This window comes from Bos grunniens, chromosome 17, assembly GCF_055505025.1.
Source record: "Bos grunniens cultivar Pamir isolate PY7600 chromosome 17, Bosgru_T2T1.0, whole genome shotgun sequence".
Lineage (NCBI taxonomy): Eukaryota > Metazoa > Chordata > Mammalia > Artiodactyla > Bovidae > Bos > Bos grunniens.
The window spans coordinates 71,037,843-71,052,041 of NC_141181.1; the positions used below are offsets into that span (position 1 = coordinate 71,037,843).

Sequence of the window (14,199 nt, forward strand, 5' to 3'; positions counted from 1 at the left end):
ACGTCACTCTATCAGGTCATGGGTCAGTTTCCAGGCTTCCTTGACCAGACGCTCACTTCCTTGTCCTCCCTTGCAACCTCTCTAGCCCTCCTACCAGAGAAGCCTCAGGTCTCCAGACTTCAGGTGTGACCCCAGCTCATCCCCTCCCGACCAGGGCGGTCACTGCTACCTTACCTGAACCTCCTTTAACTCAGCCTATCTTCCTATGGTCACTTCTGAGTGTCCGAGGTCAGCAGACCTGACCTGTCATGCACGTTCCCTCAACTCAGCTCTGAGCTGACCTATGGCTCCCACACCTCAGCCTGCCCTGTTTTCACAGGCTGCTCAGAGATAAGCACTCCCCAGTGGAGAGGCAATATGTGGCAGAAAGAGCTGGTTCTAGCCCTGCCTCACTCAAAGTCCAAACAAGTTAGGAATGCAAATATCTTTGTAAAAATATTTTTACTGGATAATATTTAAACTTTCCTAGGATACCTATGAAGTCATTTAAAAAGAACTTTTTAATAAAAAAGAACTTACAATGACAATTAGTTTTCCAGAACTGTACCCTTGTAAGTGAAATATTAAGAGAGAACGTCGATTTTCCGTCATTTTAATTCATGCACAGATTTTAAGGAATGACTGTAGATTTTCACTAATCCATTACCACATTTGGTTCGTTTAAAATCTCACACACCCAGAGTGTAACACCTCACCAGTGCAGGGCAAGCTACAGTCAACCGTTCTTTTCCAACCAATCACTTCGACCTCTTCCTTCTCTAACCTGCTATTTGGGATGGTTGGTCCTAACAGCTATTATGTATCAGGATCCCTGGGGACACATGCTGCTCAAAGCCCTTCAGAGTCTCAATAAAAACTGCCAGGAGCATCACCAGGCCTGCTCCCTGCAGCCGGTGCCCTGGGCCTGCAGGAGAGACGCCCAGGAGGGGCCACTTCATAAGACAGGCCATGGGACAGGGTCCAGCGTGTGGAAGCCTTCACACACAGTAAGTTCTGTTCAGTTCAGTAGCTCAGTCATGTCCGACTCTTTGCGACCCCATGGACTGCAGCACGCCAGGCTTCCCTGTCCATCACCAAGTCCTGGAGTTTACTCAAACTCATGTCCATTGAGTTGGAGATGCCATCCAACCATCTCGTCCTCTGTCATCTGCTTTTCCTCCTTTCCTCAATCTTTCCCAGCATCAGGGTCTTTTCAAATGAGTCAGTTCTTTGCATCAGGTGGCCAAAGTATTGGAGCTTCAGCTTCAGTCTGTTCAATGAATATTCAGGACTGATTTCCTTTAGGATGGACTGGTTGGATCTCCTTGCAGTCCAAGGAACTCTCAAAAGTCTCCTCCAACATCAGAGTCCAAAACCATCGTTTCTTTGGTGCGCAGCTGTCTTTATAGTCCAACTCTCAACTTTTCCATGACTACTGGAAAAACCATAGCTTTGACTAGACAGACCTTTGTTGGCAAAGTCATGTATCTGCTTTTTAATATGCTGTCTAGGTTGGTCATAGCTTTTCTTCCAAAGAGCAAGCATCTTTTAATTTCATGGCTGCAGTCACCATCTGCAGTGATTTGGAGCCCAAACGTGAAGTCTGTCAGTTTCCACTGTTTCCCCATCTATTTGCCATGAAGTGATGGGACCACATGCCATGACCTTAGTTTTCTAAATGTTGGGTTTTAATCCAACTTTTTCACTCTCCTCTTTTGCTTTCATCAAGAGGCTCTTTTGTTCAAACACACAGTAAAGATGCAGGCATTTAGGAATGCTGAGTCCCACCTCAGGCCTCTCTCCACACCTTCACCCCCTCCTCAGAGAACTGCCCCCTCTTCCTCAGGGCTGAGGGGCGCACAGAGGAAGGAGGGCTCTGCCCACCAGGGAGGAGGCCCACAGAGGAGGGACCCTGCTGTCCTGCACAGAAGGAGACCCACCTTCCCGCTCCGGGGCCGGCACTGCCCTGACCTGATCCTGATCTGAGAGGAATTTGTGTCTCAGATACCCCTCGGTCCTGACCCCTAAGCAGTCATGGAAGCCCTGGACAGATTCATCCTGAGGATTTGAGGGGAGCCCATGAAGGCCCTGAGCTCAGGGGGACACAGAAGGGGCACCTGGCCTGGTGCTAAAGAGGGGACAGTGCACAGAGCAGGAGGCAGGATCTGTCCTTGAGGGCTCTGCTCTCCAGGTCACAGGATGTGTGTCTGGGCCTGGACAAGGGGTGGGGGGCACTCGGGGTCCATTTCTGAAGCTGGGTGGTGGGAGGCAGAGCTGGGCCCCCCGACAGAGCTCCCTGACAAGGCCTGGTGGCCTCTGCTCAGGGCTCCCAGCTGTGACTCCCACTCCTGAGACCCACAGAGCCCTACCCCTGACAACTCTCTGGCCACCGTCAGGCATAGAGACCTGGCCCAGGGCCTGGGAGGGTCAGTGTGATGCACGGGATCCTTTGCATGAGAGGACCCTCCCCCTCTCAGGGTATGAAGAGGGGAAGGAGCAGTGTGGGGACACTCTGCTCAGCTGTGAGGCTACAGAAGGCAGGACACCCTGACTGTGTCCACCATGGCCTGGTCCCCTCTGCTCCTCACCCTGGTCGCTCTCTTCACAGGTAACTGGATGGGGGGACAGGGGAAGGGCCCTGGGAAGACTCACAGGCCCTGCTCCCTGCTCTCCTGTCAGGACCCCAGAGTCACCATGTCTGTCTCTCCCCCTTCCAGGATCCTGGGCCCAGGCTATGCTGACTCAGCCGCCCTCCATGTTCGGGACTTTGGGTCAGAGGGTTACCCTCTCCTTCACTGGAAGGAGCAGCAACACTGGGGGTCTTTATGTCAGCTGGTACCAACAGCTCCCAGGAAAGGCCCCTAGACTCCTGACATATGAAAATAGCAAATGACCCTCAGGGGTCCTAGATTGATTCTCTGGCTCCAAGCCTGGCAACTCAGCCTCTCTGACCACCTCAGTTCATGCTGAACGATACTGATTATTGCTGTTTCTCATGGGCTGATGGCTTGAAAGTTTGCACAGTGCTTCAGGACAGAGAGAAGGAGACAAAAACCTGCTTCCCCCACAGCCATGGGGCTCCCAGGGCAAGGTGTTTGCCCCTCCCTTCCTGGAGTCCCTGAGACCATGGAACCCAGCAGACTGAGTGTCCCCTGACTGCAGCACAGCTGCCCCCTCAGCTTGACTCCCCTCCCTAGGCCAGCAGCACACAAGGGGTGGTCACACGCCCCTGGATGAAGGAGCTGCTCACAGCAATTGCCCCCGGCTCCTAGGTCGGAGTCGGCAGCACGGAGCAGGGGAGTCAGTGCGCCCTTGCTGGGTCACTGGGCAGTGAATGCACATCCCTGAGCTTCCACCACAGAAGCATTTTCTGTTAAAGGAAAAGGAAATGGAACCCAGAGTTTCTACAAGCAATTTCCACACAGTCCAGGATCCAGTAAAAATCGTCACTTCTATCAAGAACCAGGAAACTAAATAATGAAGGGAAGTGAGACGGCATAGACATCACTGGTGAGATGCCTGAGATGATGAAATCAGGTGACAGATGTTTTTAGGGACAAATCATCAAATCTATTTGATGAGCAAATACAAACACTGTTGGGTCCTAAGGAAAAGGAGATAAATGTAGGAAAAAGAGAAAAAGTAGTCAGAATCACCTGAAAATACAATAGGAGAAATAAAAAAGAAGTATCTGCACACTATCAAAGACGTGTAATACTTATTGCTATTTGATTCACTCATTTGTTTATTGAAAGAGTGTTTGGTGACAGGAAAAAAGAGCGCCCCTGCTTCCTCTCATAAGGCTTCCCAGGTGTCGCTCGAGGTGAAGAACCCGCCTGCCAATGCAAGGGACATAAGAGAAGTGGGTTCTGTCCCTGGGGTGGGAAGAACCTCTGGAGCAAGAAACGGCAACCCTCTCCAGTGTTCTTGCCTGGAGAATCCCATGGACAGACAAGCCTGGTGGGCTAGAGTCCACGGGGTCGCAAAGGAGTCAGACAGGATTGAGAACCAAGTAACTGAGCGGCACCTTGCTCCCAGTCTCACCGCCGTGAACGTTCCCCGGGTGCGTCACCAGGGGGCGCTGTGCACCTGCTCAGAACTGGCAGCCCCTCAACGCACCCCCATGGTCCCCTGAGCTGGCCCTGCACCCAGGCTCAGCGGACTGAGTTGGATGTGAGAGCAGGTGCTTCCTCTCAGGGGACAGACTCAGAGCCACGGCCCCCAGGCCTCCTCCTGGGACTGAAGCTGCACCCGGGGCCGAACACCCAGAATTGGAGGATGAAGGGGTCAGGTGGTCATCAGTCCCCACCCTCTTCCCAGAAAGAGAGGAGGGAAGGAGCCCCTAGAGCCCACTCGGTGAACCCCTCTAGCTCCCCTCAGCCTGCGCCCGCTCCTCCTCATCTCTTTGCTCAGAGCCTGCCCCCCCGCTCTCCTCATTCGTGACTTTCCTCCCAATTCTGGGCCTCGCTCTTTCTACAACATACACTGTTGGCCTCCACAGTGATGACCAAGCTCATGCTCTTAGAGAGTCATGAACGAGTTTCCAGATCTTCCTGAAACACTCACTTCCTCATCCCCCTCCTTGAACGTCTCTAACCCTTGCTTCCCGAGAAGCCTCAGGTTTCCGGCTCTCAGGTGTGACCCCAGCTCGACCCCTCCCTGTTCCACCTCTGGTTCCCCCTCATTTCCCAGGGGACCCAGTGATGCCCACCCAGCAGTTGATTTATCCCGTGAACGTTCACACTCTGTCTCGTGTGCCCATCGAGTCAGGATTCAGGAGGGGAGAGAAACCCTGGTCCTGACACCTGGGAAATGATTTCCTGGCTGAGGAGTGTCTGTGCTCAGCTGCTGTGGGACTGACTTTATGCACAGTGAGCCCAGGAGAAGCTGCTGGAGCCCTGGGCTGGGAAAGCAGACCTTGTCCTGGGGCTCTGCCCCTGGGGCGGTGACTGCTGCTCTGTCTGACCATGTGCATGGTCCCGTCTGAGATTCCTGAGAACAGCTGATCTGCCTTGTTATGCCCTGTGTCTCATCTCAGATCTGAGACCAACCCATGGCTCTGATAACTCAGCCTGCCCTGTTTCACAGAGAGAACGTCCTGCTAAGACGTGAAAATCCTTTAGTGGAGATGCTTGTCAGAAAGGCTTTAAAATGATCTTATTTAAAGAACAGAATCTACAAGGAACATTATGTTTTAGAAATAGTACCATGGCAATGCAAAATTAAAACAGAGCCAGAGTCGGACACAACTTAGTGACTGAACCACAACATTTTCTTCAGTTAAGTTTAGGCATCTATTTTAAGTGATGACCTTAGATTTTTCCTACTCCGTGATCACATTTTGGTTCATTTAAAATCTCAAAGTCACACATCCACTGTGTAACACTCACATGCACTACAGGGTAAATTACACCTGGATCTTTTTTTCCAACACAACTCTTCCTGAACTGTGTAACTTCAAAGCCAGTTTTGGGAAAGTTGACTCTAAGAGCTCTGATCACTAGGTCACGGGATGTATGTCTGGGCCAGGACACCAGGGGGCCATCCAAAGCCATTCCTGTGGGTCTGCAGCTGAGATCTGAGATGAGTCCCCTGGTGCTTCCAGGTGCTTTCTGCTCAGGGTTCCCAGCTGTGACCTCCCATCCCCAAGCCCCACACAACCCCGCCTCTGATCACCCACTGGACTCCTTAGGGCACAGGAAGCTGACCCAGGTCCCAGAGGTGATCAGAGCATTGTGGGGGTGGTGTGGGAAGGACGGTCATTTGCATGAAAGGCCACTCCCCCTCTCAGCATATGAAGAGGGGAAGGAGTGCTGTGGGGATGCTCTGCTCAGCTGTGGGCCCACAGACGGCGGGACGCCCTGACCATGTCCACCATGGCCTGGTCCCCTCTGCTCCTCACCCTGGTCGCTCTCTGCACAGGTGACTGGATGCGGGGACAGGGGAGAGGTCTTGGAAAGACACACATGCTGTGCTCCCCGCTATCGTGTCTGGACCCCAGACTCACCATCTCTGTCTCTCTCCCTTCTAGGATCCTGGGCCCAGGCTGTGCTGACTCAGCCGTCCTCCGTGTCCGGCTCCCTGGGCCAGAGGGTCTCCATCACCTGCTCTGGAAGCAGCAACAACATCGGTAGATATGGTGTGGGCTGGTACCAACAGGTCCCAGGATCGGGCCTCAGAACCATCATCTATGGTAGTAGCAGTCGACCCTCGGGGGTCCCCGACCGATTCTCCGGCTCCAAGTCTGGCAACACAGCCACGCTGACCATCAGCTCGCTCCAGGCTGAGGACGAGGCGGATTATTTCTGTGCAACTGGTGACTACAGTAGCAGTACTGTCACAGTGCTCCAGGCCAGGGGGGAAGTGAGACAAAAACCTGCTCTCCCCCAAGTCACGGGCCTCTCGGGGCTGAAGCATCTTCTGCCAATGCAGACATTTCTGTTGTTTGTTTGATTTAAAACGTGGGTCTGAGCCCCACACCAGGAAATTGGTCTGGGAAGCCCTTTCAGTTCTTCTTCATTCTGTGCCCTCACCAAGGCTTTGCTTTTGGCAACCACATTTTATATGAATATCTGAAGTTGAGCAGAAGGCCCTGAATGCCAGAGGCAGGTTCTGGCAGACAGAGTCCATGACGGTCAGGTCAGAACCAGAGAGACAGCGTCCAGCTGCGTCTGATTCAGGACACCTCAGGTCCTCGGCTGTCCTTGGGCTGAGGTGAGGCCCAGGCTGCTGCTCCTGCCTTTCCTGTGACCGCCTCTCAGGCTCCCTCAGGGCTCCAGGCCTGCGGGGGACTAGACCAGGATTCCTGTCAAACTGTGGGAGTGGGGCCGCCCAGGGGTTCCCTGCTCAGGCTCTGCTGGACCTTCTGCTGCTGCTGCCCCACCCTAGATCCAGGTCATCGAGGGCTCTGCCCTTGCATGGAGGCTCCTCTCTCCCCTCTGTCCTCAAATCCGCCCCCACCCGCCCCCACAGCAGCCCATTCCCAGGAGAGGGTCTCAAAGGACACAGAAAATCTGTCTCCCATCACTGGGGACACAGGGTCTGTTAGTCTCTATCTCAGTGTCCGAATTGGGGGTCCATCAACGTCTCTCAGCCCTGGCAGACCCCCACGCCATGGGCCCTCTCCTGCACAGGGAGCAGGTCCTGCTCTCAGCCTGCTCTGACCCCTCGTGGTGTCCGGGGCTCAGGCAGGAGGTACTCAGCCAGGGTCGGTGACTCCATGGACGCTCAGCCACACTCACCTGCCTGGGAACAGCAACGCTGTTGGCACTAAGGGGGCAACTTGGCTGCCATCTCAGTCGTGCTGAGTCCCAAGCTCCTGACACAGGAGTCACAACCCGCCCGCAGGGTCTGAGTGAGCCTGGAGGGCTCCGAGTCAGGTGGGGGCCAGCCCGAGGACAAGGCTGATTGTTCCTGCTCAGCTGGGACTCAGCCCTGCTGCTCACAGGAGGCCTCACCCAGGGGGAAGTGACCCCAACCTTGAGCTCCCGGCCTCACCCGCAAGTGGGGTCACGGAGCACAGGTCACACACCTGTGTCCTGCTCCCTGTCACTGCCCTTTCACACACATGTGCGGGGTCTGCACATTGGCTGCCTGGGCTGTGGGGCCACAGTTAACAGTGATGTATTTTGGGATAAGTGGGATTATTCCTTCTAATTCTCCCTTTTCCCTTAAGCCTTAAATTTGCCTTATCCTCAATTTTCATACACAAAAAATGACGTATTTTCCACTGTGTCAGAGGAACCTTGCTTAATAGGCTCCAAATCAAGCAGTTCGCACCTTTGGCTGGTGGAATCGGGCCTCACACACAGCTACTGAGAAAGGAACACAATTACTGCACATTGTGGGAGGCGGACACTGTAGCAGCAGCTCAGAAATGGACATAAAGTCATATTTCGTTTCACGTGGTGAGAATAAGAATGTTGTGGCCACACTTCACAACTTACTGCGCAAATTTCCCCCGGAAGCCCCTTCCCTGCTCTTCCTGTTCTTCTGCTCCATGTAAGAGCGTAAGGGAAAGTGAATCCAGAATACTCCACAACGTTCCCACTGACTTGTACAGACACGTGATCATTTTAAGTTCTGATCAATTCTCACGTGGTTTTCTAATATTTTCATTTGGTATCTCAGGAGAATCTTAAATTAATGGTTGTATTGTTAACTTTGGAAAAGGCAATGGCACCCCACTCCAGTACTCTTGCCTGGAAAGTCCCATGGATGGAGGAGCCTGGTAGGTTGTAGTCCATGGGGTTGCTAAGAGTCATATACGACTGAGGACTTCCCTTTCACTTTTCACTTTCATGCGTTGGAGAAGGAAATGGCAACCCACTCCAGTGTTCTTGCCTGGAGAATCCCAGGGCCAGGGGAGCCTGGTGGGCTTCCATCTATGGGGTCGCACAGAGTCGGACACGACTGCAGCGACTTAGCAGCAGCAGCAGCATTGTTAACTTTCTTCTGAAAGGTTGCAAGTAGGTTGAGGCCACCCCTGTTTATTAATGGTTTCTCAGGGGAGAGCTAGCTTAGCCCCTAGAGCTGGTGCTGCTGTGAGTGACCACGCTGCAGCCCTGAGGCCCTGGACTGCTGTGACTGGAATTGGTTTCAGGGCCTGTGTGTGTGGAGACCCCTGTTCCCTCACAGACCACAGCTGACTCTATGGCTCCCTGCACCCTGAGCAGTGACATCAGTGTCGGCCGCTCTGCTGTTACTGGAACCGGCAGTAGCCAGCCGAGCCCTCGTCGGTCCTCTGGTCCTACCACTCAGACTCCAGTAAGGACCAGGCTCCAGGGTCCCTGTGGGTTTTCTGGATCCAAAGATGCCTCGGCCAACGCGGGCCTCCTGCTCGTCTCTGGGCTGCAGCCTGAGCATGAAGCTGACTCTGACCGTGCAGGCTGGTGCAACAGGACTTCTCACAGCGACACAGGTAGATGGGAAACTGGGACGAGAGGCTCAGCCTGTCAGGGGCTTATTCTTAGACAACCGTCAAATGTTAAATAATACCCCAGAATCAATTCATTCCTGAGGTATGTTCTGGTTCATAGTATGTCTACTCTCAGTTGTACAGTCAGTTTTGCTGAAGTCTCAGAAAATGTAAACAATTTCTGATACCGCTGAAGTGCACCCTGGTCATCCGTGTGATCAAGGGAGCTGTGGAGCTGAGCTCCCTCACTTGAGATCAGGGGCAGGAGTCTTTCCCAGATGCGCCTTCAGCAGAGGCCGTGGACCATCCCAGCATGCAGATCATCCCCCAGGGTGTGAACCCTGCTCCTGAAGGGGCAGAGCAGAGAGCGTGAGGAGTGAGGGGCACTGCTGATACATTGCAGGAGGCAGGGAAGCCCGGGAGTGGTTGCCTGACCCACAGGTGCAGGCTGTGTCCTGCCCTCCCCTCCTCTCCTCTCCACCCCATTGGAGCATTTCCTACTTCCGGGTTGGGGTGGTCTCTGGACTGTCAGGAACAGGGGCTCCACAGGATGTGCCCATGTCCCTCTCCCTGTGACTCCTGTGATGAGTCCAGATCCAAGGGCCCCATGTCCTGTAGAAGGGTCAGCGGGGAAGCGGGGATCACCGTGGCAATGATGACAAGAGATTCCAGGCAAGGCTCTGCCTTTGTGACTCAGGACAGAGGTGAGGGACAGTCAGGGGTTCAGTCCTGTTCTCTGGCTCCTGGTGGGTCCACAAGCCCAGGATCAAGTCCACACTCCTTGATCACTCTGGACCCCAGCCTGGTGAGGAGGCTGGTCATCAGTGTCACACAGCTCATCACTAACCACAGCCACAGGGAATCCCCGAGTGATGGGGGCGTGTGAAGAAAGCTTGCCCTGTACTCCCGAGTCGACCCATCACGGCCCTGACCCTGCCTGTGACCTCACCAGTGCTGGTTCAGGTCTCTGCTCTCACTTGTGCTATTAAATCCAGGCAGTCTCACCTCTCATCCTGGTCCATCATTATGGGGTCCACGAAACTGTCTTCTTTTTGCTCTGGTCTCCAAATACAAGCATACAAGCAGAATGCCCATGTGCCCAGACACACAGGGTCCCTCACAGGTACTGAGCAGGATGTCGAGGAAGCAGAAGTCCAGCAGCTGTGCCCTGGAGCCCCAGGGGGCCTCTCCCACCCCCACATGACCCTCTCCTGCTCCAGCCTTTGTGCTCTGCCCTGAACCCTGACACTTAGGGAAGCTGTGTCCTCCCTTTCTCCGGGGATTGCTGCCTGAAGTGCACTCCTCTCCAGGTACTGGGAGACCCTTTCTGTTAGGATGCGGCTCTCAGACTCCTCACTTGCTCATTTCCTCCCTTTTGCCTCATGATCTCTCCCCCTTTTCCCTCCGTGCTTCCTTGTTTGAGATGATATTGGATAAATGTCACTATTTTGGAAACATACCTTATCAACCCACCTCCATTAAAACTATGGATTCTATCAATTGAAGGTTAGAACGTTAGACTTCACCATGTCCAGTGAAGATCAGGTAACGGTCATAAGGGTTTCTCAACCAGAGATGAAACAGAAGCCCAGACAAGGATGAGATTCCCATTTATAGGCAGAATCTTTTATATCACACATTTGTTACAGAAAGATTATAAAATTAGACTAAAAACATCTTTAAATATTTGAGTCAAAATGAAGTACCGTGAGTGAGCACCATGCTGCTGCTGCTGCTGCTGCTAAGTCGCTTCAGTCGTGTCTGACTCTGTGTGACCCCATAGATTGCAGCCTACCAGGCTCCACCATCCCTGGGATTCTTCAGGCAAGAACATTGGAGTGGGTTGCAATTTCCTTCTCCAATGCATCAAAGTGAAAAGTGAAAGTGAAGTCGCTCAGTCGTGTCCGACTCTTCATGACCCTGTGGAGTGCAGCCCATCAGGCTCCTCAGTCCATGGGATTTTCCAGGCAAGAGTACTGGAGTGGGGTGCCATTGCCTTCTCCGACTGTGAGCACCAAGATCAAGGGTAAATGAGAACCCCTGGAAGTAACCGAGAGAGAACTGTTGTACCTGAGAGCCTCCTATCTCTTTGCAAAGAGAGAAATAAGAAGGGAGCCATGCAGTCTGGGCTGGGAAGGTCCCGGGAGGCCCTGCAGATTCAACCTTGACGACCTATTACCTGGGAAGGAAGTTCAGACAGAATCATGACCAGGCACCACCTACGGGCATGCTGGGTGTTTTAACCCTGGCAATTCAGGTCTGGGTGGTTGTGTTCTGGCAGTGAACCCACAAGCTAGGCGGAGCACACTCAGACATCAGGGAGTTCTGAAATTCATTAGTGTGTCAGCATACCGTTCAGGGGTCTGAGGTCTTTCAGTTCAGTTCAGTGGCTCAGTCGTGTCTGACTCTTTGTGACCCTATGATCGCATCACACCAGGCCTCCCTGTCCATCACCAACTCCCGGAGTTCACCCAAACTCATGTGCATTGAGTCGGTGATGCCATCCAGTCATTTCTTCCTCCGCCATCCCCTTCTCCTCCTCCCCCAATCTCCCCCAGCATCAGGGTCTTTTCCAATGAGCCAGCTTTTCGCAGAAGGTGGCCAAAGTATTGGACTTTCAGCTTCAGCATCAGTCCTTCCAGTGAACACCCAGGACTGGTCTCCTTTAGGATGGACTGGTTGGATCTCTCATTAGGTACCTGAAAAATCAATGACCAGGCCCAAACTAGAGGAAGGCGACTCCTTCAATTGCCCTGGGCGGTGACATCAGGGAGACCCAGCTGCAAGTGTGAGAAAGCCCTTCCAGGAGGCTGTGGTGTGAAGTAGGGGAGGAGGAGGTCTGAGTCCAGCACGGGGCGCTGTGGGTCTGGTCCTGAGAACCCAGGGTCCTGGCCAGGCAGGCTGGCACCTTCCTCCTTGGCTCTTGACCACGTGGGCAGCAGGGTCCTCACTGGAGGGTGACATCCTGCACCTGGGCCCCCAGGGGACATGGCAGGTCTCAGCTCAGAGCCACAGGCTTGCCTCTCAGTTCCTGCTGCTCTGTCGTGGGGTCAGTGCCCAGACCTGACATCCAACTGAGGACAGAGGGACGGTCATACAACAAAAATGAACTTCCTTCAGGAACCTCGACCTCCAAGGATACCTGGACAGGGGATGAGAAACCCTAACCCCTACAGAGGCTGCCCCATTGCCCACAGAACACCTGGGTGTTCCCAGTGGAAGAGGGATGCAGGCAAGGACCCTCTGTCACCATCTGCATCTTTTAAAACGTTCCCTGTTGTGTTATTTTGCAATTTAAACATTTTGAATTGAACAACAGAAACTGATATTATGTCAGTTTTTGTGGCTCCCTTACTCATTCCTTCCCATTTTATTAATACTTTATATTAACACTTGTAACGTGAAATATTTGAAATCAGAAGTTCAGCCAAACTGTCATCAATATGTTCCTATAATAAGAAAAGAATTCAGTAGGAATATATATTTTTCACCTCTATGAGCTAAGGTTCTCAAACACCTCTGACAAAAATCACGTGAATTTTATTAAACAGTTACTTTAGCAGCAAATCTAACATGAATACAAATAAGAATAGTACTTACATTTTTATGTCAAAGAAACAAGAATGAACAAGACTTTCCCGTCTCTTCCACACACGTTAACGTGAGGTGTCTGAGCTCCTTCTCCTCCTCGTTGCCCCCACACCCCTCCTCCGGCCCGGGTCCATCGGCTCCACCCAGAACCACCCGGGAGGGAGTTTTACAAGGTCCATGATACTCACCACACCTACCTGTTCACATACCGTGTTCTTCTATTTCTGATGATGAAACATGTGTCCCAACTTTGTTGGAACTGAACTTGCCAGCTGTCATAATTGCATGACGAGATGGTGACCTTTACCCGTGAAACCCGCAGTTCTATTGAAGGTACTCCACGTGGTCATGGCTGTTTACAGCACAGGACGCTGTCACCATAAGCCTGCCCATGCGGCTCCGCATGTCACTGCCCACCTCCCATCCTGGTCTCCCCACCGCTGGGACTAGAGACAGCTTAAAAGAGTGCTTCAAGGGCCACCCCTTACCCTTCACAGCAGACACAGGCTCCGGGATTTCCTGCTCGGCTCAGGGCTGGAGGACGGACAGCACCACACAGACTTCTCAGGGTTCCCTGAGAAGACAGAGTGTATTCTAAAGACAGGCTCAGGTGTGGGAAAGGCTGGATTATTGGGGCAAGAGAGGAAGACTTAGGAGAAGGAAATGGCAACCCACCCCAGTATTCCTGCCTAGAGAATCCCGTGGACAGAGGAGCTTGTCCATGGGGTCACACAGAGTCGGGCACGACTGAAGTGACTTAGCATGCATGCGTGTATACAATGGAGAAGGAAATGGCAACCCACTCCATCGTTCTTGCCTGGAGAGTCCCAGGGATGGAGGAGCCTTGTGGGCTGCCATCTGTGGGATCGCACAGAGACGGACAAGACTGAAGTGACTTAGCAGCACCAGAGGAAGACTTGCAAACTCCTCCTTCAGCCTCAGACACTCAGGGAGGAGACAGAGGATCAAGATCACCAAGGTCACAGGAGCACATTTGCTGGCAGACGTCACCCCATCACTCAGGGGCTCCTCCCCAAGCTGTCCCCACTCTGCGTGAGGTCCAGCATCTGCCTCCTTCAAGAACGCCCACCCGAGGGGACATCAGGTGACGTGGGCAGGGAGAGGAGGAAGTGATCTGCATGAGGCCCCTGCTCCTCCTGACGGGCTGGAGGCATGAAAAGGCCCAGGACTCCACCTGCAGCCCAGGAGGCTGAGGAGGCCGCATCCTGGGAGGGTCCCCACCATGGCCTGGATGGTGCCTCTGCTCGGGCTCCTCACTTACGGCTCAGGTCAGGGGCCGGGACTCTGTATCCTTGGGGCACCTCCAAGCAGGGTCTGAGGGCCCTTGTCTCCATAACAACCCCTGTCTCTCTCTTGTTCCTTTTAGGGGTGGATGCTCAGACTGTGGTCCAGGAGCCAGCACTGTCAGTGTGTCCAGGAGGGACGGTCACCCTCACCTGTGGACTGAGCTCTGGGTCAGTCACTACCAGTAACTACCCAGCTGGTACCAGCAGACCCCGGGCCAGACTCCCCGACTGCTTATCTACAGCACAAGCAGCCAATATTCTGGGGTCCCTGCTCACTTCTCTGGCTCCATCTCTGGAAACAAATCTACCCTCACCATCACGGGGGCCCAGTCCGAGGTAGAAGCCGACTATTACTGTGGTCTGGGAACTGGTAGTTACAATGCCACAGTGATGTAGCCCATAGGG

The 14,199-nt window shown here is 53.3% G+C and overlaps 1 pseudogene and 1 gene segment (V, D, J or C); both read left to right on the forward strand.

Moving 5' to 3' along the window:
* The first annotated feature begins 5,789 nt into the window (after positions 1–5,789).
* Positions 5,790–6,466, forward strand: LOC147355816 (immunoglobulin lambda variable 1-40-like). The segment is given in 2 exon segments: positions 5,790–5,901; positions 6,011–6,466. Coding segments are annotated over 2 exon segments (477 nt in total).
* A 7,264-nt stretch (positions 6,467–13,730) lies between these two features.
* LOC147355817 (immunoglobulin lambda variable 8-61 pseudogene) lies at positions 13,731–14,190 on the forward strand (annotated as a pseudogene).
* Positions 14,191–14,199: the final 9 nt, after the last annotated feature.